General features: G+C 38.9%; 1 protein-coding gene across 1 annotated transcript in view; it reads left to right on the top strand.

Moving 5' to 3' along the window:
• The window catches only part of ANO4 (anoctamin 4), a 327,266-nt gene that overhangs the window by 151,990 nt on the left and 147,979 nt on the right, over positions 1–27,297 (top strand). The window contains exon 6 of the mRNA XM_055336489.1: positions 24,295–24,395. Within this exon, the coding sequence (XP_055192464.1) occupies positions 24,295–24,395 (101 nt within the window). The remainder of the gene's footprint in view (positions 1–24,294; positions 24,396–27,297) is intronic.

Genomic DNA, 27,297 nt, shown 5'->3' with positions numbered 1-27,297 from the left:
GCGCGATCCTGGAGACCCGGGATCGAGTCCCACGTCGGGCTCCCAGTGCATGGAGCCTGCTTCTCCCTCTGCCTGTGTCTCTGCCTCTCTCTCTCTGTCTCTGTGTGACTATCATAAAAAAAAAAAAGGAATGAAAGTTGAACTAGGAACCCCAGATCTCCCAGGACAGGAAAACCCATGCCCACATGATTTCATTGATGAATTCTCCCAAACATTAAAAAAATAATAATTTGTGATAATCTTTATCAAATCTTATAAATAATGAAATAGAAGGAACACATTCAAAATCATTCCATGAAGTCAGTACTACCCTATTACCAAAGCAGGATAAAAACAATACAAGAACAAAAAAGCCTATTTTGTCTGACATGTATATTGCTACTCTGACTTTCTTTTACATTCATTTGTGTGAGAAATATCTCTCCACACCCTCACTTTCAAGCTGCAGGTGTCTTTAGGTAAAAAATTAGTCTCTTGTAGGCAGTATATACATGGATCTTTTTTTTTAAAGTCCATTCTGACACCCTGTATCTTTTGATTGTAGCATTTAGTCCATTTACATTCAAAGTAATTATTGATAGATATGTATTTACTGCCATTTGATTACTTTTTTTGTGGTAGTTTCTGGACATTTTCTCTGCTCCTTTGTTACTTTTGGTCTCTTCTTTGCTCTCATAGAGTCCCCTTTAATATTTCTTGTAGATCTGGTTTAGTGGTCATGAACTTCTTTAGATTTTGTTTGTCTGGGAAACTGTCTTTCCTTCTATTCTGAATGATAGCCTTGCTGGATAGAGTAGTTTTGGCTGCAGAACTTTTCCCACTCAGCACTTTGAATAGATTATGTCACGCTCTTCTGGCTTGCCAAGTTTCTGGTGAGGAATCTCCAGCTGGCCTTATAGAGTTTCCCTTGTAAGTTAAGGACTTTGGTCTTGCTGCTTTTAAGATTTTTTTATCACTGTATTTTGCAAATTAAATTACAATATGTCTTGGTGTTGTCCTGTTTTTGTTTATTTTGTTGGGAATTCTCTGCCTTCTGGATAGATCTGGATGTCTGTTTCCTTCCCCAGACTAGGGAAGTTTCTGCTCTTATTTCTTGAAATTTCTGACCCTTTACTCTCTTCTTCTTCATCTCCTGTAATATGAATGTCATTATGTTTGATGTGGCACTGAGTTCCCTAAGTGTCTTCTTATGTTGCATAATTCTTTTTCTCTTTTGTTCAAGTTTATAGTTTTCCATTATTTTGTCTTCTAGGTCTGCATTAATTGATTCTTCTGCTTCTTCTGGCCTGCTGTTCATAGCATCAAGCCTGTTTCCAATCTTGCTTATTGTATTCTTCATCTCAGATTCATTCTTTTTTAAATTCTTTATGTGTGTTATAAGAGTTTCACTCATCTTCTTTTCTCAAGTCCAGTGAGTATCCTTATAATTGTTACTTTAAATTCTCCATCAGTCATATTACTTATATGTGTTTCACTTAGACCTCTGCCTATGGCCCTATCTTGTTCTTTCTTTTGATATAAACTTGATTTTAACATTTTGTCCAAGTCTCTGCCTTTTTCTGTGTCCTAGTAAAGCCAGTTATATCTCCTGTTCATGAAAGTAATGGCCTTATGAAGAAGAGGTCATGGAGTGTCCAGGGCCTGGCACTTCAGGGAGTGTCTCTGGTGTGTACTGCATGTGCTTTGCTGTTGTGTTTTGACTGTTCTGTCCTTCCTGATCTCAGGCATTCAACCCCATCACCCCTTGGCCCCAGGGCCCTTGGACTGTGTCTAGGGAATGCTGAAAGGATCTGGTAGGTAGCAAGAGATACTAATGGTAAGTCTTACCTCATTGCCAGGACTTAGTCCTTTTTGGTGTCACCAAAAAGGTGTCACTGCCCCATATTAGTTCATCCGAATCATGTCCTTGTTCTCACTGCTCCATCTTAAGGCAGTTTTATCAAATTGTGGGTGAGGACCCTCTCTCCTCTGTCTCTTCTCTGTCTCATTTTCTCTGTCTCCCTGTCTTCTGTCTCTCTTTTCTGTTTCTCTCCCTCTATCTTCTTCTTCCTGACAGCTCCCTTACTTTCAGTATAATTTTTGAGACCAGTTAAGTATCTGAGGGCCTAATTATTATTATTATTTTTAAAGATTTTATTTATTTATTCGTGAGAGAGAGAGAGAGGCAGAGGGAGATACAGGCTCCGTGCAGGGAGCCCAACGTGGGACTCGATCCCAGGTCTCCAGGATCATGAGGGCCTAATTATTATTGTCTCTACTGCTTTTGCTTGTTTAGTAAAGCATTTCTGTTGCCAGATCACGATGACCAGTACAAAGTTATCTTAAGCTGATTTATGCAAAAATTTATTCTAAATCAATACATATTTTATGTGATTCACGCACATTCTTTTCTAAAGACAGACAACATTAATGGGAAAAAAATACCCATTATACAAGACACAGCTGAAGAACTGAGTTGGTGTTATGAACTATTGTTACCATCCCACAAGACAAGACAAAACAATATGAAAGACTTCCTCAGTGGTCTAAACTGAACTTGTCTAATGTGAAACACATTTTGCATGGTCATCACTTATCACACACCAAATGTAGGCTCTGCATTGTTGCAGCTCTTAGAGGAACTGAAGTCCTTTCTTTATGGTGTTATTTCTGTTCCTGTTGTTTTTACCACGTGTTATATTAAATTGCTGAAGATTACTCAAAGTATATATTAGGGATATGACAGTAATTATTCATTAAGGAGATGGAGAGATTTCAAAGTTTTGAAGCAGCCCAGAGAACTGTAAACTTAAAGTCTACTTTTAATCCTTGTAAGTGGAAACATTGAAAAAGATGAATTGTAAGCTGAATTTTATTAACCAAGCCTGATATACTTTGGTTGCAAAAGTGATGATGCAGCTCTGTCCCTTGAGGCACGAACCAAGGTTTAACTCACTTCCTATTACATTTAGGCATACTTTAAGAGCAGTTGTTGGTGTCTGATGAGTCTATTTCCAGATGGATTCATTCATCAAATATCTAATGAGTATTGGCCCTTATTGCATTACATAAACAAATATGTCAGAAGTGATATGTCAAATATGGATAAAATATGCAGCAATACTGTGTAGGAGTCACTATTTCATTCCAGAAACTCAAAGAAAGTTTCTAAAATAATGGGGAACTATTAAGCACAGAGAAATTGAAATTTGCATTCCTAATCCCTACACTCTAAGGCAGTTTAGAGTTTTCCACTGTTCACTTTTGTCTTGCATTTCTTCTTATGTGGGCAGAGACGAGGTTAAGAAGAGTAAGTAGTATTGAATACGAGGGTATAGTACAGGAGGGGGCACCAGCTGGATTTGGCTGGGGGAAGGATTGTGGTGTATTGCATCTAAATGACTTCTCTCAGGGCACAAAGCAGGGACATATCAAATACTTGAGCTGTTTGTCTTTGGGAGGCCAAAGACGGGGTTTGGTTGCAAACTGTCTTTCTAATTTATTCTTTGCCATTCATCAGTTCAGGTGCAGCCTCTTCTGAGTTCTTTCACATTTTTGTCTACACATACATCAAAGTTACTTCTTTTCATGTCTTCCCTACTGCTTGTAACTGCCTAGAGTTAGGGTTCTCTGAATAAGGACAAGCCATTCTGTGTCTTCCAAGAATGAAGCATTTAATGTAGAAGCTTACACCACTACTGAAAAGGCTAGTAGTGAGTGAAGGTAAGGAAGCCATCTTCATCTATTTCTGGAAGGACCATAGGGGTGGGTCCCAGGAGCTGGCATAGGAGCCACTAGGGATCTCAAGAATGTCTGAGTATGGCACAGATGATTCTCAAAAAACTTACTGAAGCTGTCTTTAACTTACACAAATAATGTACACAATAATGTGTCCCTTGTCTCTAACGGTTTACCTGGGGTAGAAAAACAGCTTCTTCTTCTCCACTTTACAGATTTCACCTAAGCATTGGTTATCTTTCCACGGGAAAGGGGATTCTGAAAAATATAGTCCTAGCTTTTTTTTTTTTTTTTTCAGCAATAAGGAGGAGGCCTTAGGAAGGGGCAGAGATGCCACGCTTACAAAAAACATTATAGAGCAGCCATCAACCCTCCTCCTAACAAGATTGACTAGCCACCTATCCCTTCACTTAGGGCTATGCCAGTCCCCAATCGGTCATATCCAAATGGTTTTACATTTGTAAGTCATAGATCTTAATACTCCCCCCACCAAGATGGTGGTGGGAATGCCCTTTCTGGTGTTTCACATGGGCATGGCTGAGCAAATTGTCCACAATCACAGTGTCTTTTCTACAGCTATAGTTTTGTTTTGATGCTACCACCAAATGGTTCTCTTTGTTCAAAGCTGAGCTAAGTTCACTGGGACCAAATCTCATGGAAACAGTAACTCAACAGCCCACATAAAGAGACATCTGTGTATTTGTAATGCAGAGAGGAAAATAAAAGACAAGTTGAAAACTCCTTCCCCCACAACTGCCCAGAAGAGGAATAAAAGAGGAAGGTCCTCTCCACCACTTCCAACTCTTGTGGCGTGAGAGTATTGATCATCATACACACGTGTATTGTCTATCATATTCCAGGCACTGTGCCAGGCAGTGGAGAATCAAAAATAAAAAAGGATTCTGGTTATCTATGGTTGCATAATAACTCTAGAACTTGTGTCTTAAGATACCATTCATTTATTTATTCTCAGATCTGCAGGGCTGGCGGGGATAGCTCTTCTCTGCTCCAGGGCCTCAGCTAGAGCAGCTTTGGTGGACCCCTTTTTAAGATGGTTGACTCACAGAGCTGGAAGATTAGTGCTGGCTGTCAGCAGAGAGCTCAAGCTGACCTGTGGGCTGTGGACCTTGGTTCCTTTCCATCTGATCTCTCCATAGGCATTTCTGAGGCTCCTTGACTTTAAGCTTCCCTGTGACATGGTGGCTGGGTTCCAAGAGTATAAGGCAGAGCGCATTTTTATGACTTAGACACAGAAGCATTTCTTCCTCCACAGCGCATTGGCAGAGGGAGGATCAAAGGGAAGGTACAGATTCTGCATCTTGATGGAGAGTGGCAAGGTTCTAGAAGATGTGTGGGATGAAAAAGCTATTGTCAGGGCCATCTTTGGAAAATAGAACCTGCCTCATACCCATGATGAGTACCCACCATTTGCTTAAAAGTGGATGGAACTGGAGGGTATTATGCTGAGTAAAGTAAGTCAATCAGAGAAAGACAAACATTATATGGTCTCATCCATTTGGGGAATATAAAAAATAGTGAAAGGGAATAAAGGGGAAAGGAGAGAAAATGAGTGAGAAATATCAGAGAGAGAGACACAACATGAGAGACTCATAAGTCTGGGAAACAAACCAGGGGTAGTGGAAAAGGAGGTGGACGGGGGGTTGGGGTGACTGGGTGACGGGCACTGAGGGGAGCACTTGACGGGATGAGCACTGGGTGTTATGCTAGATGTTTACAAATCAAACTCCAATAAAAAAATATACAAAAAAACTTGTTTAGTTTAATTTAGGCTATCTGCCTAAAAAGTTTCTGTGAAAACATAAGGGGACTTCAGACTCTGTCCAGAGGTTTTAGGAAGGTTTGAGGAAGTGACTTAGGTCTTGAAGGATGAATAAATTAGTAGGTATTTACTGAGAAGGAAAATAAAGGGCATGGTATTCCAGAAAGGGAACAGTATGAGCAAAGGCATACCTTATGCTATTGAGGACTCAGGGCTCCTCTGTGTACCTCTGCTTCCCCCATTTAATTAGTTCACGTAAATCCCATGAGGACGGCAAGGGCTTCCCCACGAAACAAATCATAATGCCTGGATCATCATTTCATTTTGACTTTCACATTGTTTATGTTCATTAAGCAATTTCCCATGAATATAATCCTGTCAGATATAATTGTTTTCCTAGGCCTTAATGACTGGATGGATAATAGCCAGGTATGCATTTTTAGTTATTTTTTAAGTGATCTACCCTAATATCAATTAGCTTCTCTGCACCCCTTGTGCTTCTATTTAAGGAGTCATCTAATTGCTGGATTTCTTTCAAACCAAGAGTTTTAGTGCACCAACAGTACCAGCCATTACCTGCAAACTTAACCAAGATGGTGATAGTCTTCCAAGAAGATGATATTTGTTGCTCACTAGAGTTGTTTTTCACCTCTGTTTGCCATTCTGACTTTTTCTAAATGTTGAAATTATAAAGAGCTTTATGGAAGGCTGGGAACAGAGCAAGCAGAAGAATGAAACTGTACTACTTTCTATTTCCCTTGACCTTAGCAGTCCAGAAGGCAGGAAAGAAAATTACACACGCCAAGACCTCATGTCCATTAGTGCTTCAGAAATGCATTATGTCTCCTCTTGGGGCCTCTCTTCCTCCACAGTCTCTAGGTTTCTTGGTTTAGTCAGGATATTATTTTGGAGCACACAGCAGTAAATCACTCTGGCATTCATCTGAGGCTTCCTTGATTCAACTTTTCAGACTAATAAGTGCCTGTGGGTCTTCTGAAATCTGGTCCTTTATTCGGCAACTCATGGGTAACACTGTATACATTATGTTTCAGGAATCCACTGTTACTTCTGATTGCTGGAAGGGATCTTCTGCCCTGCAATTATTCTCTGTACATACACTATTGGAATGAAAAAAAAACCTACTAGTCTTAATTCATTATGTCATACAGCACTCTATTTTGTTGGCAAAACAAAGAAAGTGGTCACCAAGTCAGTACTGAACTTCAGTTTGTTATTTTCCTTTTTTTTTTCTGTTTATACTTAGTGAACTTGTTCTTCTGTATCCCTTTAAAATGAAGTATTGTGGGGCGCCTTGGGTGGCTCAATAGGCTAGACGTATTGCTCTTGATTTCAGCTCAGGTCATTATCTCAGGGTCATGAGATTGAGCCCACTTGGGGCTACATGCTCAGCAGGGTGTCTGCTTGAGATTATTTTTCTCCCTCTCCCTCTGCCCTGCCTCAAATAAATAAATAAATCTTAAAAAATATTAAATGAAGTCTCTTTAGGGAGAGTTCTAAGTAAATCCTTAAATATTTGGAGCTGAAACTTGCTTTGAGTGATTTTAAATGTTGGAAACTGTCACATCGAATATGATAATGAGCCTGCTGATTAATTGTCCCAACCATGTTTTTAGCTATTGTTTCATCACTATCATCATCAACATCAGTGAACAAAACAAGCCCTATCCTCATGGTGCCCACATTCTAATGGGGAAGATGGTGAAAAATAAACATGATAAATAAGGAAATAGCATAGTATTGTTAGAAGGTGGCAAATGATATGGCAGAGGAGAGAGTAGACTAGAATATGAGAGTACTGAGGGTGAAAAGATTCTGATTTTATTTAGGGTATTGAGTAGGAGGCTCACTGAAGGTGACATCTGACCAAAGACTAAATAAATAGATGAGGGAGTTGGCCAACTATTAGTCCACATTCTCTTCTTGCCCCTCTACCATCTCACTTTTGTACCTTCCCCTACAAAACACCACACACAGGCTCTGCTGATAACCTTGCCTATGCTCTGATAGAGAACAGAAACAGTCGGGTAGGATCTTCTGTATATATCTCCATTCATATCTTCCCTTTGTTGCTATGCATGAAGTGTCTATTGCTATCCCAGGAGCCATTCTATTATCTGCTATGTCCCCTCTCATTTCACCTTCTCAAGGACATTGCTCCTGTAACTGTCTCCTCTTTTTCCTGCATCATAATTTTTTGCTCTCTTCTCAGTCATTACAATCATGCTCCTGTAGCTCACATCTTAAAGAGAGAAATTTCTTGACCCCCATGTTCTCCTCCAACGACTGCCCCATTTTTGTCTGCCTCACAGGAAATCTTGAAAGCTTTATCTAGGATCACTGTCTCCACTTTCTCACCTACTATTTTCCTTTCAAACTACTCAGGCTTAGCTTTCTCCTTCATTCAACAGAAACTGCTTTCATAAGGGTCAGTCATGACCAAATTCAGAAATCATGCTATCTCTGTCATCTTACTGCCATTGTCAGCAGCATTGCTGCTCATGGTGGATCGTTTGTGCCTTGAAAAATGTTCTTGCTGTGGACCTTGTCACGGGCGCTTTTTCAATCTTCCTTGCTTGCTTACCTCTTCTCTTTGACCTCAAAATGGTGGAGGATCCTCAGTCTTGTTCCTGGGTTCCTTTTCCTTCTAGATCCCTTTGTGATCTTGTGAAGTTCCATGCAGATCTTTATATAACTTCCACAGTCACTCAAGGCTTTGTCATCTCAGGACTTAAGGCAACAGGATTTATTTCTTGATCTCAGGATAATAGGGGAGAGGGAAGGAGACTGCTCTTATAGTTACAGGGGAACTTCACCCAGACACCTGCCTCTGTGGCAGGGGAAGGTGAATCCCACAGCAATCTTCAAGGTTCTGCTCACAGCTCAATGGCCAGAGCTCATGATATGGTTCTAGCCTACTGTGGTGGTCCAGGAAGCTCAGAAGACCATTTGCCTTGAAGGAGAAGAGAATCCAGTTTCAAGGACACATTAATTAAACTCATGCAACATAGTTTCAAATGCATTATCTAATATAATTATATTTATAATATTATCTGATAATATTTAATCTAATATATTTAACATTTATATATCATGTCAGATAATACCCAATAACCTATATCAGTAGATCTATATCTATGTCTGTCAATAGATAGATATCTTAGTCCTATAAAGTAGGCAAAGAAGTTACATCAGTTCCTCACTGGTATAATGCTGATTTAAGTTGGGTATAATCCATCAGGTACATTTCTCTGTTATTGAAACTCATATGGACTTCAACTTTGACAACTTTTTCATAACCTTTAGGCAAAAAACACTTTGTAAGCTATACAGCTATGTGCCCCATTACTGTATCCTCCAATTTTGATCAGCAATGCCACCAAAAGATAAATAGAATAGGCCTAGGAAGGATGTCATAACCTTTCCAAGCTAATTAGAAGGTTTTCCAAAGTTAAATTGCTTATTCACTGGCAGCAGCCACCCTTTTCATCTGTCCTTTCTGGGTCATGCTTATTTTATGACTTGTTAATCACTGTAATTTAGTAAGGGCATAATGACACATGGGTTATTGGCTGGGTCATAACTGTAAATAGTTATCAGTGGGTTGATTATTTATGATAATATAAAGCACAACAGTGATGATATAGATGTCCTCATGTTCAACTTATCTAATATGCCATCTTGAAGGAATAGGGAGATGTTATGATGATCTGTAACAAGTGAAAGGACTTCTCAGGTTGTGTAGATCAGAAATGACATCGCTTACTTCCAAGAAGAGATTTAGTGCTACACAGAGGGAGCATCCACAAAAGGAGCATTTTCACTCCTGTTCTCCCATAGGAAGTTAAACCAACTTCTGTTCATATCTATCACACTATTTATAGTTAGTATAATAATGGCTCTGCTGAAATGTGAGTTCCCTGAGATGCAGGAACATGTCTTAGTTGTCTCTATATCTCTAGGGGCCAATATAGTGCTTGATGTAGTTAAGATTATCTTTAATAATGTTGTTTGTTTGAATGACTTTATGATTGTAAGGAAGAAAATGTATTTGCTTTACACACTAGGTATACTGTGATCCTAAGTAGGAGGAAGGCTATTCTATGCCAGTGTGTATTAACACTACTCATCAGATATAATCCCTCTCCCTGATGGTCTTATAGACAAATGGATCCATATGACCATTTCTGTCCAATAGGATGAGCACTGAAGTGGCATGTGTCATTATGAGACCCTCTGAGATTTTCTTCCCTCTGACACAGTGACCCATCATCATGAATAACTGAATTACTAAAGTAAGCTGGCCTGCAATGGACAGGTAGCAAAAACAAGATATAAACCTTTATCATTGTACCAGTCAATAAAAATTAGGTAATTTAAAATTTTCTAGTCATCATATGTGAAAAGTAAAAAAAAAAAATCAAATTAATTTTAATAGTTTTATTTAATCCAGTAAATCTAATTTATTTAAACACGTAATCGATAAAGAAGTTAGGTATTTTACATTCTTTATTTCAGATATTCTAAGTCTTAGCCCATCTTGACCAATACACCAAACGTTGATTTTTCTTTAGATATTCTGATGAAGTAAGTTTCCTAACCTTGATGTAGGGATCACCAGGGTCGATGCAGAGTACCAAGAGCAGGTTGCATTGGTGTTCACATAATAGCAACAGAGGGAACTTTTGATGAACTGTGTGAAGATTTGTGCTTAGGTCCTTAGCACTGGATCTCTCCTGATTGTGACCTAGAGGAGTACTTACTTGAGCTCCTCATAAATTTAAGCCATTTTGAAACCTTTGTGGTAGCAAGAAGAAGATTTTTTTTCTATCTAATCGGATTTTAACAAAGTAATCAACAACATGAAAAAGCTAGTCATAGTCTAGATCCCAAGATGTTCATAAATTAATTTAGGGAACATTCGTTCTCAATGACTGTGTACTTAGTAACATACTGGGTATTGGGAATACAGCTATGGAGAAGCTGAACAGTCTCCTAGAGACAACAGTGTAATACATAATTACAAAATTAACTCCTTGAAATGTGACCTGTATTAGTTTTATATTACTGCATAGGAGATTCCTTCAAACTTAGAGGCTTAAAATAACCTATGTTTATGATTTCATAGTTTCTGCAGGTGTCAGGAGCCCAGTTATAATTCAACAGGTTCTTTCAATTAGGATCCCACAAGGCTGCCATCAGGTGTCAGCTAGGCTGCATTCCTTTCTGGAGCTTAAGTTTCTCTCACATGGTTATTAGTAGAATTTAGTTTCTAGAGGTTGTAGGACCAACACCCCCATTTTATTGCTGCCTGCCAACCAGGGACTCCTCTCAGCTCCTAGAACCACTCATGATTCCTTGCCATCATAAACTCTCTTAGAACATACTTCCTCAAAAGCAGCAGCAGAACCTCTCTGATCTCGAGACTCTTCTTTTAAGGACTCACCCAATTAGTTCAGGCCAATCCAGGATAATCTGTGTTTGCAATTAACTCAAAGTCAGCAGATCCGTATCCCAATCCCAGAAGTGATGAGTATATTCACTTAAATTCACAGGTTCCACCCACCCTCAAGGAGAGGGGGTTATATAGGATATGTACACCAGGAGGGTGGGAATCTTGGGGATAACATTAAAATTCTGCCTGCCATGTAACTTGAGACCTAAAAGAGAATGGAATCTGTTAGGCATAGAAAATAGCTTATGAGAAAACCCTGACATTGTCAGGGGCTTGGTGATTCAGAAGGAAGAAAGAAGGCCCATGTGATTGAAACCTTGGGAAAGAAGGAATAGCATGAAATAACCACTTTAGTGATTTTCCAGAGAGCCACGGGAAACCATGGATCATAGTGCATTTTTAAAGACATCTCTGTTGCCAATGAGAATACACAAGGCAAGAATGGAATTGGAACAAGCCCAGCTAAGAGGCTGTTGTCGTCTTTGAGAAGATAGATAGTGGTGTCTTAAAGGAGCATGGTGGCAGTGGAGATGGAGAGAAGAGGGCGGATTCAAAAGCATTTTAAGAGGTAGAATCAATAAGACATGATGAGTAATTGTAAGTAGGGTAAGGAAAAAGGAAAAGTCAAAGATAGGCCTGGACTTGAGCAACTTGATTTTGCCATTTCCTGAATCCAAGGGCATCCAGGAGAAGGAGCAGTTTTGCCGGAGAAGTGGATCCATTTTAGACACATTGAGTCCAATGTGCCAATGAGACAGCCAAAGGCAAGTATCACAGTGGTCGTTGGCTATGCTTATCTAGAACTCAGAAGAGAGGTCTGGGCCAGAGATAAGAATCTGTGAGACTTTGGACTATGGGTGACATTGAAATCCATTGGGAAGGGAGGAGATCATCTAGGGAAAACAAGTAGAGGAGACTAGAGCGTGAATGGGCAACCCCATTTAAAGGTCTACTGAGGAGAAGTGAGTGGTCATTTCACACACTCTCCTGCAGCCAATGCTAACATCATTCTCAAGGAAGAAACAGGGTGGCTGCTTAGGAAAATATACAGTACTTCAGGGGTTTCTATCCACCAGGGCATAGTGAGAATGTGTATGTGCATGAGTTGTAGACAGAGAATTACATTGGAATCAGCTGAAGAGCTTCTTTGAACTATACTCATAAATTCTCATGTGTCCCTAAGGGAATCAAGTATAAAAATGGAAAAAAGAAAAAAAAATCTCGTTTGAGATGTTCACTCTCATTTTTCAGAGAAAACAGAAGCTCAGAAAAGTACAAGTTGCTAGATGGCATTACACACAGCTGGCTAGATGGCAGCCCTGCTGAGAGGAACAGAAATTGCTTAGTGATTACTTCCAGCCCTTTGCCCCTCCAGAGATGTACAATTCTCCATCAGTTTCAGAGAGTAGATTCTTGGTCCACCAAGGAATTCTCACATCAGCTCGGGGTTCACAGAATGTCCACCAAGCATTCTAACTCTGGAAGGAAGAGGAAATCCTTATTCAGCCATTTATAGTACAGCCAGTATCAGAACAACCTTATGGGTATATATGGTTATCCCCATTTTACAGATGAAGAAATGGAGGCTCATGAACTAAGTAACATGCCCAGAAACACAGGTAGCGAGTGGTAGAACTGGGTTTCAGATTTGTTTTTAATCCTGGCCTTACATTTATTTTAGGATGTGTAGAGGGAACTGTATGCACTATACCCTGGATTCAAATGTGTAACTAAACATTTTTTCCAAAAAACAAAATGATGATAGAATTTAATCCATGAGAAAGAAATGATCATATTAGCCCCAGCTCTCCTCTTGTGGAGCAGCTGTTCTCGAACTCCAGCTGCCTTGAGAACCTAGGCTCCGTGCCTTACTTGCTCTGTGATCTTACCAAAGGTGCTTTGTGTTTTGGTTTGTCAGCAATAATGCCTGCTTCATAGGGTTGGGTGGAGATTGCGTTACCTAAAAGCCCTAAAATACTTTCTAGCATGTGGTAGCACTATGTAACTGCTCCCGCCTCTGCCACTATTTTTTTTTCAATTGAACCATGGCTGACCTACAATGTTATATTAATTCCAGGTGTGCAGCATAGTGATTTCTATACATTATTCTATGCTCACCATAAGTGAAGTTACCATCTGTCACCATATAACGTTATTAGTTTTACTGACTATATTTCCTATGTTATACTTTTCATCTTTGTGATTTATTTTATAACTGGAAGTTTGTGCTTCATTATCTCCTTTACCCTCCTCCCAGCAACTACCCATTTTGTTCTCTGTATTTATGATTCTGTTTGGTTTTGTTTTTTAGATTCCATATATAAGTGGAATCTAAAGTATTTGTCTTTCTGTGTCTTAATTATTTCACCTAGCATAATATAGGGTAACACACATACATCAGCCCACATCTTCTTTATTCATTCATCCATCTATGGACACTTGGGTTGCTTCCATAACTTGGCTATTGTAAATAATGCTGCAATAAACATAGGGCTGCATATATTTTTTGAATTAGTGTTTTCATTTTCTCTGGGTAAATACCCAGTAATGGAATTATTGGATTGTATAGTATTTCTTTTTTAAATTGTTTGAGGAACCACCATACTGTTTTCCACAGTGGTTTCACAAATTTATACACTTAAATCCTCTCTTTTTGTCTTGATGAATCTGGCTAAAGGTTTATCAATTTTGCTTATCTTTTCAAGGAACTCGTTCTTGGTTTCATTGATCTTTTCTATTGTTTTTTCCCCTCCATTTCATTTATTTATACTCTGATCTTCAAAATATTTTATCTATTATTTGAGAGACACAGAGAGAGAGGGACGCCTGGGTGGCTCAGTGGTTGAGCACCTGCCTTTAGCCCAGGGTGTGATCCTAAAGTCCCAGGATTGAGTCCCACACTGGGTTCCCTGCATGGAGCCTGCTTCTCCCTCTGCCTATGTCTCTGCCTCTCTCTGTATCTCTCATGAATAAATAAATAAAATCTTTTTTAAAAAGAAAGAGAGAGAGAGAATGAGCAGGGGGAGGGACACTGGGAGAGGGAGAGAATCTCCAGCAGACTCCTCGCTGAGCCTGAGGCATCGCTGGATCCCACGGCACTGAGGTCATGACCTGAGCCAAAACCAAGAGCCAGATGTTCAACCGACCCAGCCACCAAGGCACCCCTCTACTCTGATCTTTATTATTACTTTCTTTCTACTTGATTCCTTCTTTTCTAGTTTTTTTTATATGTACGGTTAGATTTGTTTGAGATTTTTCTTGTTTCTTGAGGTAAACCTGTATCACTATAAAGTCACTTTCAGAATTGCTTTTGCTATGTCTCAAAGATTTGGGGCAATTGTGTTTCCATTTTATTTTGTCTGCATGTGTTTTTTTATTTCCTCTTTGATTTCTTCATGTACCCATTGGCGGTTTATTGGAATATTGTTAAGCCTCCATGTGTTTGAGGGTTTTTTTTTCCATTTTTCATTCTTATACTTGATTTATAGTCATGGCATTTTGCTCAGAAAAGATGCTTGATGTGATTTAAATATTCTTAATTTATTGAAACTTGTTTTGTCGTATAACATCTCTCTTGGAGAATATTCAGTGTGCACTTGAAAAAAATATCCTGCTGTTTTTGGACAGAATGTTCTGTATGTATCTTAGTCCATCTGTTCTAATGTGTCATTCAAAGCCACTGTTTTCTTGTTGATTTTTCTGTCTGAATGATCTATTCAGTGATGTAAGGGAGGGGGGTGCTAAAGTCTCCTACTATTACTGTATTATTGTCAGTTTTTACTTTTATGTCTGCTAATATTTGCTTTATATATTTAGGAGCTCCTATCTTGGGTGCATAGAGATTTACAGTTGTTATATCCTCTTGTTGGACTGATCCCTTCATCATTGTGTAATGCTCTTCTCTGTGTCTTGTTACACTCTTTCTTTAAAGTCTATTTTTTCTATAAGTATTGCTACCCTGCCTTTTTTTTTTCCATTTCTATTCTCATGGAATATCTTTTTTTCAATCCTTCACTTTCAATTTGTATGTGTCTTCAAGTCTGAACCACTGCAGTCTTTTTCTCTAAGAGGCTTATCTGAGTTTGTAGCTGAAATTAATATCTTTTTTTTGACCCAGCATTTTAAGGGGTTGCTTTGTTTTTCTACGAGTATAGTTATGAGAAAGTGACATCCAGCTATTTGCCTAAGAGGATACAGAACAGGTACAAGTGACTACCTCATTTGACCCTTTGTGCTCAATAAAATGAAATGTGAAGTATATTTATGCCTCAGGCCCCTTGACTTTAACTCTTCTTGCTGCCTGGAATGTTTTTTCCCTGGATAATGAAACTTCATTCTTATGCATTTTCTTCAGGTTTCTGCTCAAATGTCACCTTATCAAAAAGCCTATTCACACCACTCTGTCTAAAATAACGTCTTCTTCCCACCATTACTTTCTATTTCCTTAACCCTCTTTGTTCTTCAAAGCATACCATCAGAAATATTATATACCTATTTATTGAGAGTCTCTCTCCCCAGTAGAATTCATGGAAGCAATGATTCAGTTGTTTTATTCATAGCTGTCTTCCTAAAAACTTGTAGGCTCTGAGGAAAGGTTTGTGGAGTACATAAATCGATAAGTGAGTGAGTGTTAAATTGCGGTTCCCAGGATGAGATTCATGGTCATCTGGAAAGACCACTATGATTTCTAGGTATACTTCTACTGAGTATGTTTGGAACAAACTGAGTGATTCCAGACCTTCCTTCTTCAGGTGAGGAAACCAAGAGCTGAGAGGAAGAAGCCAGTTTTTTTTTAATACTAAATTTATTTTTTATTGGTTCAATTTGCTAACACACAGAATAACACCCAGTGCTCATCCCATCAAGTGCCCCCCTCAGTGCCCGCCACCCAGGCATCCCCACTCCCCACCCTCCTCCCCTTCCACCACCCCTAGGTCGTTTCCCAGAGTTAGGAGTCTTCCATGTTCTGTCTCCCTTTCTGATATTTCCTACCCATTTCTTCTCCCTTCTCCTTTATTCCCTTTCACTATTATTTATATTCCCCAAATGAAGGAGACCATATAATGTTTGTCCTTCTCCGACTGACTTATTTCACTCAGCATAATACCCTCCAGTTCCAGACAGGTCGAAGCAAATGGTGGGTATTTGTCGTTTCTAATGGCTGAGTAATATTCCATTGTATACATAGACCACATCTTCTTTATCCATTCATCTCTCGATGGACACCGAGGCTCCTTCCACAGTTTGGCTCTTGTGGACATTGCTGCTATAAACATCGGGGTGTGGGTGTCCCGGCGCTTCATTGCATCTGTATCTTTGTGGTAAATCCCCAGCAGTGCAATTGCTGGGTCATAGGGCAGATCTATTTTTAACTCTTTGAGGAGCCTCTTGGCTGCACCAGTTCACAGAAACCAGTTTTTAAATCAAAGGTCCAGTCAGAGACAGGGCCAAGACTGGGTAGTTTTCAACATGCTTTCACAGGTTATTCCAGTTTGTGCCTCAAAATAGCCCTGAAATTTTGCAGCTCAGAGGTCACATTATCTCTGTGTGGTCAGAGGGGAACTTGGAGTCAGAGGAGTGAAGTGACTTACCCAAGTGTGCAATGGAGAGCTGCAGTAGAATCTGCCCAGGTGATCTTTCTACTGCACAGCAGCACCCAGTTGGTTGTTGGCCAATGGTTATCTTTCAAGACAAGCCAAGGATACTTCTGAGTACTTTTGGAAAGTATGTATGCCTAGGTCTTCTTTAGTCTTCTGTGCCCTAAATTCCAGCTCTTTTAAGACCATTTTATTCAAGTTTAAAAAAAGGATTTGACATCATCTTTTGAGTTCAGGTGGCCTACAGATGATAAAGGGGCCTTTTAACTTTGGCAATCTCTGGTAGGGCCCCAAGACTTCTTGGGGTGCTGTGGATGAACCTCGATTTGTGGAGACTGTTTCTAAACAGATTTCCATTTCATTCTCCCATTTCACCTGTTCCCTCTTCCCTTTGGGTACAGATGCAACCCCAGTCTTACTTTTTATATAAGATGAAACCAGAATCTAAAGAGCTTGCAAGTGAGAGAGGCAGGCTCCCTTGAACCAGACATTCACTCTATAATGTCCATGGAGAGCAACAGTCTTCAGTTCTCACATGCACCTGCCCTTCCTAGTCCCTCTAAGCAAATACCTCTTTATACTAATATTCCTAATGTTCCATTACTATATATTCACAGCCAAAATTGCACACCATGTTGGAAGAAAGCAATGTTTTTTGTTCCTCCATGAAAGCTTTAACTTTGGAAAATATTTTCAAATGCCTTTGATGAATCACATACCTTCCTCACCATTTAAAGAACATTTTAGTGCACCCGGAACTAACTACTTTACATGCATTAAACTTTGTAGTCCTCAGAAGAAATCTGAAGTAAATGCTGTCATTCACATTTCACAAATGAGAGAATGGAGGCTTACAGAGATGATTTTGCTCAAGGTCATCAGCTACTAAGGTAGCATATCTGGCCCTCGAACCTGGAATTCCAAAGCTTAGAAATGCCAAAGCTAGGACCTTTAACCATTATACCAAGTGGTTTCTTTATTTTTTTCCAGTGTATAAAGAAAGGTTATATATCATTCACTTGTTTATTTCTTGTTTTATAATTCTCCTCAAATATGTAGTTACTATATCTCCATGGCTAGAGTATTTGCTTCTCATGGACAGGAACTGTCTCCTATTTTGCATAGGTCAAGGCACATCAGAGTTAGCTGCCTCATTATAACACAAATGACACTTTTCCAGCACATAGCTAGTGATTAATACACATGTAATAAATGTTTGATATATAAGTGATTAACCAAATCCTTTTTTTAACCAAATCTTTTTAAACTGCTTTACTTTCTCCTGCTACTTTTTAAGAATTGTCACCATTCCATTTTAATATAAACCAACAAGTGAAAAGGGACCTGAAATGAAATAAATTGATGAAAAATTTTCCCAGAATAAGGTTTCTGCGGTAAATGTGATTTCTGATGTTTCCTTTATGTACACACACATACACACACACAGACACACACACACACACACACTATCCATGTGTGACTGTGTACAAGATCATAATCTCATTCAGACCTATATCGTCAATGTAAAATTAAACTCAAATTGCAGTGAGCTTTTTCTTTGAAATCAGCACTTGTGTGTGTGATGAGGGCATGGAGGAAGAGGAGAGGTCAATCTGCATGTCCATGTCAGACATTTTCAGAGGTCACCAGGAGTTTTTGATGAGAATTCCTGGGAGAAATGTAGAGAACATACACCCAGAAAGAGGGAACTCCAGGAGCAGAGCACAGACTCAAGCCACTTATGACTCCTTGACAAAGTGCTCTGGGAGAGCTGACATCTCTTCCCAGGGTGGACAAAGGGAGCTGTGTGCAGGCTTCATTCTTTGCTGCTGGTTTGTGTGTGGCAGGGAGAGGCACTTGGAAGACACATGGCTTGGTACTTGTGTGCCCTCCTTGAAATCAGCTCCAACTCCTTATGGAAGTTCTTGGCTGCTTTCCAGGAAACAAGTGGAATGCTGTTGGAAACAGTTCCACCTCAGCTCTGCATAAGCGTCAGAACCAGGGTCAAGTGGCAGTGTCAGTAAGCACAAAGAGGCAGCTGCACAGCAGAGATAGGACAAATGGCACTACTGAATAAGGCCAGCATCAGGCAGCAGCCTGAGGTATCTGTGGGAAGGGTCTCTGGGCTGTCATCCTTCTAGAAACCCCCATTAGTCTCAGCTTCTGTTTGTCCCTCTTCTTGTTTTCTACCTACCTGCCTGTTGGCTCCTTCTTAGTCTTTGATAATTGCTTTCTCCCCTCCCAGACCTTCTCCATGTTGATGTGCCCTAGTTCCTAGTCCTTGGTCCTTCTTTCTCATTAAGTTCTGTGCTTTTTTTAAAAAAAATTATTTATTTATTCATGAGAGACAGACAGAGAGAGAGAGAGAGAGAGAGAGAGAGAGAGAGAGAGAGAGAGAGGCAAAGACACAGGCAGGGGGAGAAGCAGGCTCCATGCAGGGAGCCGGACGTGAGACTCGATCCCGGGTCTCCAGAATCAGGCCCTGGGCTGAAGAAGGTGCTAAACCGCTGAGCCACCCGGGTTGCCCAGTTCTGTGCTTTTAAGTACGAATGGTGTGTCTGTAATTCTCAAATTCATGACGCCTATCTCCCCAACACTTGCCATGAGCCAGACTCACATACTCATTTGCCTACTTCATACCTGTATGTAAAAATCTCCCGGGGATCCCAAACATAGAACATCCCCCCCAAAACAGACACCCTTTCCCTGATTCTTCTCTAATTCATTGTGTGGTATTACCATCCATCCACTTTTCTAGGTGAAGCAACATGCCCACTAATCTGGACACTGGATTTTTTTCTCTCTCTCTCCTCATTTCACCAATCCCAAATCCTTTCAAATCTATCTCCAAATTGATCTCAAGTCTGTCCCATTTTGTCCTCACTATATCTACTTCTGGTTTCAGCCATCGTTTTATCTCAGCTGACCTACTGGAATAACTTTCCTATTGAACTTCCAAGTCCTACGTTCCCTCTGGGACATTTTCCACAGGGCATTCAGAGTACACATCATAAAACAAGCAATTCTGTTACCTCTCTGCCTTGAACCCATTTCTAACTTCTCAGTGACCTTACAAAATAAAATCTGAACTCTTTACAACATTGAACTTGGTCTGGCATGATCTGAACTTGGTCTGGCATGGTTTGTCCACAGATGTTTTTTCCAGACCATCTCAGGTAACTCCCTCACACTTTGCATTATCTAGTCATCTGAGCCTTTCAATTTATGGTGTGATCTCTAGTTCTTTGTACTTGCTGTTCCCTCTGTCTAGAATGCTCTTCACTTGACTTCTCCATGGCTAGCACTCTCTCATCTTTTGGACCTCATGTTAGATGCCATACCTTCAAAGGTCAACTAGGAAATCGAAAGCAGGTGCCCCCAGTTCTTGTCTCCCACAGCATTTTTTTCCTTTTTGTCACTACTAATAACTTTAAATCATGTGTTTATTTGTTGTTTTATGTTTGTCTACTACTCTAAATTGTGCATTCTGTCTACCTTATATATTCAGCACCTTGCAGAATATCTTATATGTAGTAGTCAGTGAGTATCTGTCGAATCTTGCTGAATGAATGTCCTTAAAGGAACATATAAGAGACCCTGGGGACCATGGAGAGATGGGAGACAGGAATTGGGGGCTTGGCTCTCAGGGTTCCTTCAGACTTAGACTTAGCCATGGTTAACCCTTACTAAATCCTGATATACCTAGACAAGGACCAGGACTTATATATTCTTGCACTCCTAGCATCTAGTGCATAGAAGGTATTGAATGGGATCGTGTTGAATGAAGGAAAGAAAGAAGGAATGTTTTCTGTGAACATCATCTATTTTTACTGCAGTTAGTTTTCATACTACTACTTAATTTCTCCAGCCATTCTTCTAGGCATGTTTTTCCAAACTCCTCTCAATGGCCATTTTTCTTCTCCACATGGTTCTAACCTAAGGGGCAGGATACTAATGAAACAACTCTGTTTCAAAAAATCATTTTCATTTCTCTTTGCTTTGTCACTTGCACACTTGGATTTATGTGGAAAGGAATACTTAATAATGAGGAAAAACCTACTTAGAAACAATAGTATAATCATTCAGTGGTAGGGAAAAGAGTGATATATGAACCATATGATTAGAAGTAATCTGTTTCATATTTATTTTTCTGAGCTGAAGTTCAGTTCCTCCTTGAAAAACTGAATATAAGTAATAGTTTCCCCTCACGCATGCATACACACACACACACACGACCTATGAATAGACAGACATCCATCATCATCCAAGGGAATTCAGCTAACATTTTTTTCGAGATTATGAAAATAACTTTTAATTGTCTCAAATCAAATCTCTGTTCATTAATAGCTTATTTTGCTTTTTTGTTGTTTATTTTCTAAGACATGGGATTCTCTTCAGATTAGCTTGTATAAACTGATAAAAGAACAGTTCAGAAATTATGCATCTTCAATGCATGTACATAACCATGGATTTATTTAAACCTCAGAATTTATTAAGTAGAATTGACAAGGGAGTCAAGGGATGTGAGTGTTATCTCTGGGATAAATGTTCAGTTAGTCTGTGAGTGAATTACTTGACCCCTCTCTCTCCCCCTTTAAGAAATTGAAGGAAAGCCTCCCTTCCAAGGTTTGTGTAGGAATAAAATGACATAACAATATGAAAGTGCTTCCAAAATTATAAAGCTCTAGAAAATGATAATAAACTGATAGCTTTATAGTTATTGTTGAAACAAGCAAAATGAAGTTATTTTTATCATGCTGAATGAATCAAAACAGCTATACTTTTATGCAGAAAGTGGTAGAGATCCCACATTAGAATTTTAGTTGACTATGTATTCAGGTAACGAACTTGGCTTTTCCACACCCAGACATGTGGCATTTAAAATGTGCCCTAAGTAGAAATTTTAATGTATTCTCTTTAATGTTTTCATATATTCATGGTTATCTACAAAAAGATTTTTCTTCCACTGTATTCAATTTCTGTAAACCTAGCAATTACAGTAATTTCATGAAGGATATATCCTAAGATTGTATTCTGCTATAAATCATAGTTTGGTTGAGTCTGTGAATCAGTCACATTCCCATATTTCTTGTAGTACAGTTTTCTTCTTTGTCTCAGAGGAAGATGGGAGAAGAAACAGGTGAATGTAGAACCTTAGAGAAGCTAAGTGAATTTAAAGAATTCCTATTATCACAATTAACATTTTCAGGTGGGAAAGCCACAAAACCCTCCCAAATTCTGAAGTATATCCTTTTTTTTCTTCAAAGATTTTATTTATTCATGAGAGGCACAGAGACAGAGAGAGAGAGGGAGAGAGAGAGAGAGAGTGAGAGAGAGAGAGAGGCAGAGACACAGGCAGAGGGAGAAGTTGGCTCCATGCAGGGAGCCTGATATGGGACTTGATCCTGGGACTCCACGACCACGCCCTGGGCCGAAGGCAGGAGCTAAACCTCTGAGTCATCCAGGGATCCCAGTATATCTTTAATATAAACAATAAGATCCATTTTTAAAGAAAATAATCTTTCTTCTGTTTTATAACTTGAAAACTGTGCTATATGTTGGAAAACAAATGGTGGTCTTTTCCAATGTACAAAAATGGTCAACTGATACTCTGAGACCATCTCAGTTTTGCATCTGCAGACATGAATGGGACAGGATGGAGATTTTTGTGTATGTATGTAGTTTCTCCATGTTCTATATGGACATGGTCACCTGTGAGCTCATTCAGACTCGCCCTGGCTGCATAGCTCTAAGCACTCAGTATGGAGAGGGTTGGATATAATGGGTTACTAAATAGAAAACCAGTTCATACAAAGAGATCCAGCACTGGTCCATCACATCTTCAGTGTGTACTGACTTGTCTGTTCCCTGGGTGGGCACCTCATTTGCAGTTACCAGCTGTGTTGGTTCAAAGAGTCACTTCATCTGCACTTACTTCTTACTTCACAAGACAAGCAGCTTTCATCTGGTCCAGGACTAACTGCTCACATTTCACTAACCATATTTTGAATTATATAAGTGTTGGTTGTGTGCTCCCTCTGTACCAGGCATTGTGCTAGGACCAGAGGATTTAACTGTGAATAACGAACCTTCCTTGTTCTTAGGGGGCTTACAGTCAGAGGTCTGCTTGTCCCAAGCTAGAATATAAAACCTCATTTTGGTCTGGATTGCCAGAAAGTTTGATTTTTCAGACCACTCTCAAGGGGTACCCCCGCCATTGTGGATTTGGGCCTAGGCCCAAACTCCCCTTGGGAAATTCAGCACCATTAGAGTCTCTGGGAACTTTGTAGTTGAATACAATTTGATTTTCATAATATCTTGAAGAGTTCTTAATAAATTAAGTACAATATTGATAAGCCCAGCAAGAAGACTCTGAATGAAAATATGAGCAATGTATTGCAATTGCACATCATCTGCAATTGAAAAACAATTCCCTGTAGTGCAAATTTGCCCCATAAGTTTGGGCCTCTTTTTTTGCCAGCTGTGTAAAAGCATTGGATTGTTTATAAATACTGTTACAAGGAGAGGCTAGCCACAAAAGCCTAACATATCTGTTGACATTCCTATACTGTAATAATTTAAATGGCATGCAGTCAAGAATGAGCCTGTGTGAAAAAGATATGGTTAAATAATAGACCACTTTTCTGATTTAAGCTGGTTTGGCTCGGTTTTCTTATTTTCCTTCTACCTCCTTCCACAACCCAGCCCTCCCCCTGGGAAATGACTTACAAAGAAAACCTAATTGGAGATGTCCTTTTGGCCAGAGACATAGACCAAAAGTTGTTGGGTGGTTATTAAAATGTAAAGTCCTAGTTTACTTCCCTGTTTATGTGCCGTATGGATAAAAAGCCCAACAGCAGCAAAAGTTTTGGGCCAAAGACCACAGTCCTTTGAAAAAGCCTTCCTTGACACCAACCCAGATTCAAGACTCAATCACTCAAGTACCTCTGTCTCTACCACCACCACCAATTTTTGCTTTTGCCTGGATGATTGAGAGCATCTCTTCCTCTCTCTGCTTTTACTGAAGCTCTCTCTTATTATTTTTTCCCCACACAACAGCCACAGTGATCTCTGAAAACCTGAATCAAAATGACTTCTCAGTGTTCCTAAAATAATGTCAAATTGTCCTGTTGCAGGCTGGTAAAGCACTGCACACCCTGGCTCCTCTCACCTTTTCAGCCTCTTCGTATGCTAATTTTCATGATGAATACACTCCAAACATTCTACTCTCCTTACTGTTCTTCGAACGTCAGATGTGCCAATCTATTTCTCAGCTTAGGGCCTGTGTACCTGGAACACTCATCCGATGCTCTTATCTAACTCTGGCTCCTTTGTGTCTCAAATTTGTATGTTCCCTCTGCAAAGGGGCATTTTCTGGACCCTTTGCCCTAAGTCATGTGCACCCCTCCCCATAACTTCTCCCTTACTTCATTATCTTCAGAATATTCATTACTGAATTTATCCCTTTCTTTTAAACTTGTTTTTGTCTATTTCTTTCTTTTTTTTTTTTTTGTACTTTCGCAGGATGTAACTACCACTCATATCTCTTTTGTTCACACACAGGTCTCCAGCACTTAACACACAGTAATATATTCACACAAGGACCCAATTTTTTGCTGAAGAGTGCCCCAAATCTTGAACTCCATATGGGTTCTAAGTTCCAATTCAATTTAAACCATAGGAGACTTGGATATACTTTTCAATTTAGTTTATTTTTTCTGTTTCAGTCCTCTCTAATAAATAGTGACATTATCTTTGTGAAGTTGCATGCCCCATGGGAAGTGCTTGGAAGATATGCAGAACAAATGAATGTAAGAATGCCTTTCAGGTAGGTGTAAATGTATTTTCCCTACTCTCTTCTGCTTCCCTGTAAGACTAATGTGCTCCTCCCTTGAAACAAATAAAACTGAAATGCAGACTGGAATACTATTAGAAAAAAATTCTTAAGATGTTTAGGAAATGCATAAGTCTTCATGACTTCTAATGACTTCATGGCTTTTTGTGAAAATTCCTGGCTAATTCAGTTCTTAGCAGGTAGATATGTCAAGTGCCTATGAGAAAGGAGCATTTGTCCAAGTAGCATTTTCATTCCCAAAATACCATTTTCAGAAGCTCTATGTCCTGCTTCTTGAATGGCTAGACCCCAGGCAGGTCCTAACTGACATTAAAATCTGCTTCCATTAAAGCAAATTCAAAAAATTTCATGAAAATGTGGTCTATTTTTAAAAATAAACTATTTTTAAATTTTAAAAAGTTGGATCATAAATACTGTGCAAGCACAAACATTGATATTTATTCCAAGAGTAATAGAAAATATTTTAGGTGAATTGCTGGAATTGCTTGGTTGTTTAAAGGATTAATTTACCTTCATCTCATAGGGAATATTCTTATTTTCCATATAGATTAAGGAAAAGTGATCTATATTTGCTAGATGGAAATAAAGTATTAAACTTGAAATTATAAATGCCAAGATATGTGGGAAGTAAATAATGGGATCTTCTAAAGGAGATGGAGGGATTTAGTACCAAGGACAGTTCTAAAAGGAATAAAGAATTAAATACATTTGATTCCCAGTTTGCCAATAAGACCAAGTCAGATGACAGAAACCAGGCAAACTGGTGCCAATTCTAAAATATACCTCTTAATGACCTGTGGAAAATTATAGAGACAGAGAGGTGCTAGGGACACATTTAGAGAAGAGCAATTTCCATTCAGAGGTCTATAATGTATCTCCCTGGAGCATCTTATTTTCTTTGTTTATTGGCCTTTATGTTCTAATACCAAGTCAAAATAGAGGCTGAGATTTCTAGCATCTATTTACGTCAAGGCAAAATTCTCAGAGGAACTGAGATAAACATAGTTCTAAACTTTTGATTTATTTTTGTATTTAAAATGTAACAAAGGAAATCTGAGAACCCACGGATTTAAAAATATATAAAATCCGTGAGTCATATATCAATTTAGTTTCTATTGAAACTTGTTACACTATAATTATAATGAAAGCCAGTTATTTATCAAAGCTATAACCACCCAATATGGATTAATACTATATCACACATAAAGACCAAAAGGAATGGGTAGGAAATATCAGAAAGGGAGACAGAACATGGAAGACTCCTAACTCTGGGAAACGACCTAGGGGTGGTGGAAGGGGAGGAGGGTGGGGGGTGGGGGTAACTGGTTGGTGGGCACTGAGGGGGGCACTTGATGGGATGAGCACTGGGTGTTATTCTGTATGTTGGCAAATTGAACACCAATAAAAAATAAGTTTATTATTTAAAAAAAAAGACCAAAAGGAAAAGAAATATATGCTTAGATACAGTCATATATCAGACCAACATCTTATAGCCAACAGTCAAAAGTCTATGTTCTGATAAAAATGATATAGTAAAACTTAGTGAAATTGTTGAGTTATCCCTCCCCAGCAATCTCACGAAACCTTCCACCAGAACTTCTTTCACAAGCAAAGAATCTAAGCAGAATGTAGAAACTTGAGTAGTGTTAATGCACAGCAAATTCCTGGTGCCTGGAAGCACCTCATATATGAAGGGCCTGACAGTGTCATAGCTAATGCTTCTACATGCTCAGTACATAGCAGAAAAGTGCTGCCTGCAAGCAGCATTAATATTTTCCTTATGCCACATTAAGAGAATGTGATCCAGGGAATAAATGAAAAGCATAATAACTATGAATAATAATTTTCTTTTTAAATGTGGGTATTCCTGCAGGATGGTTTTAGGAGAAAATACTGTTAATGTGTGGACATTAATTGGCCTCATTAATATTGATGTGATTTTTACCTAAGCATAGCTTCACTAGCTACAACCTGATGCATTTAAAATGTGTGCTATTATTTTGTCCAGCATTTCAGATAAATAACTCTAGCCTAAGGAGATCTGTGTATTTCCAAAGGAAGAATTTTCCTGCCATATCACTTCAACAAAATGTAAAAACATCAGTTTGGCTACCTGTAAATGCCTCAAAGAATGTTATGTGTATTGTTTTCTGTAGATTGCACTTCTGAATCCCAGGTTTAGTCTCTATGGATTTTTTATTCCTACAATGCTTAAAACAAAGTTGAAGAATAATTTTCTTATGGGAAGTTGTGAACAAAATTTGCTTCTTAAATAGTTAAATATCCATGGATATGGGCTCTTTAATTAATAGACTGATTTTAGGGTATTTTTCGGTTTACAGAAAATTGAGTTGATGCTACAGTGCTCCCATATATCTCCTCTCACCCCATGCACAGTTTCCTTGTTGTTAACATGTTGCATTAGTTTGGTATATTTGTTACAATTAGTGGACCACTGTTGATTTATTATTATCTAAAGTCCATAGTTTCCTTTAGGGTTCACTCTGAGTAGTATATTTCTATGGGTCTTGAAAAATCCATAATGTCATGTATCCAGCATTAAGGTATCACATATAATAGTTTCACTGCCCTAAAAATCCTCTTTACTCCATTTGTTCATCACATCTCACCTCAAAACAAACTCCTAGCAACCATTGATCTTATTGTCTCTATAGTTTTGCCTATTAAAAACATGAATATATATTTTAAATTTTAACAGATATGCAAAGTAAATGGTATGTAAACTTCCATTTCCATAAGTGAGAGAGCTCAGTAACTGTTCAGAATACATATAAACCACATTAGTTTCACTACTACTCCATTGGTGGAAGCCCAAAATATGGAAAGGCTGACTGCATTTTTATAAAGCATCTAA

This window comes from Nyctereutes procyonoides, unplaced genomic scaffold, assembly GCF_905146905.1.
Source record: "Nyctereutes procyonoides isolate TBG_1078 unplaced genomic scaffold, NYPRO_anot_genome, whole genome shotgun sequence".
Classification (NCBI taxonomy): Eukaryota; Metazoa; Chordata; class Mammalia; order Carnivora; family Canidae; genus Nyctereutes; species Nyctereutes procyonoides.
Note: the sequence above shows the minus strand (reverse complement) of the source record. Positions and strands in the feature narration are given on the sequence as shown.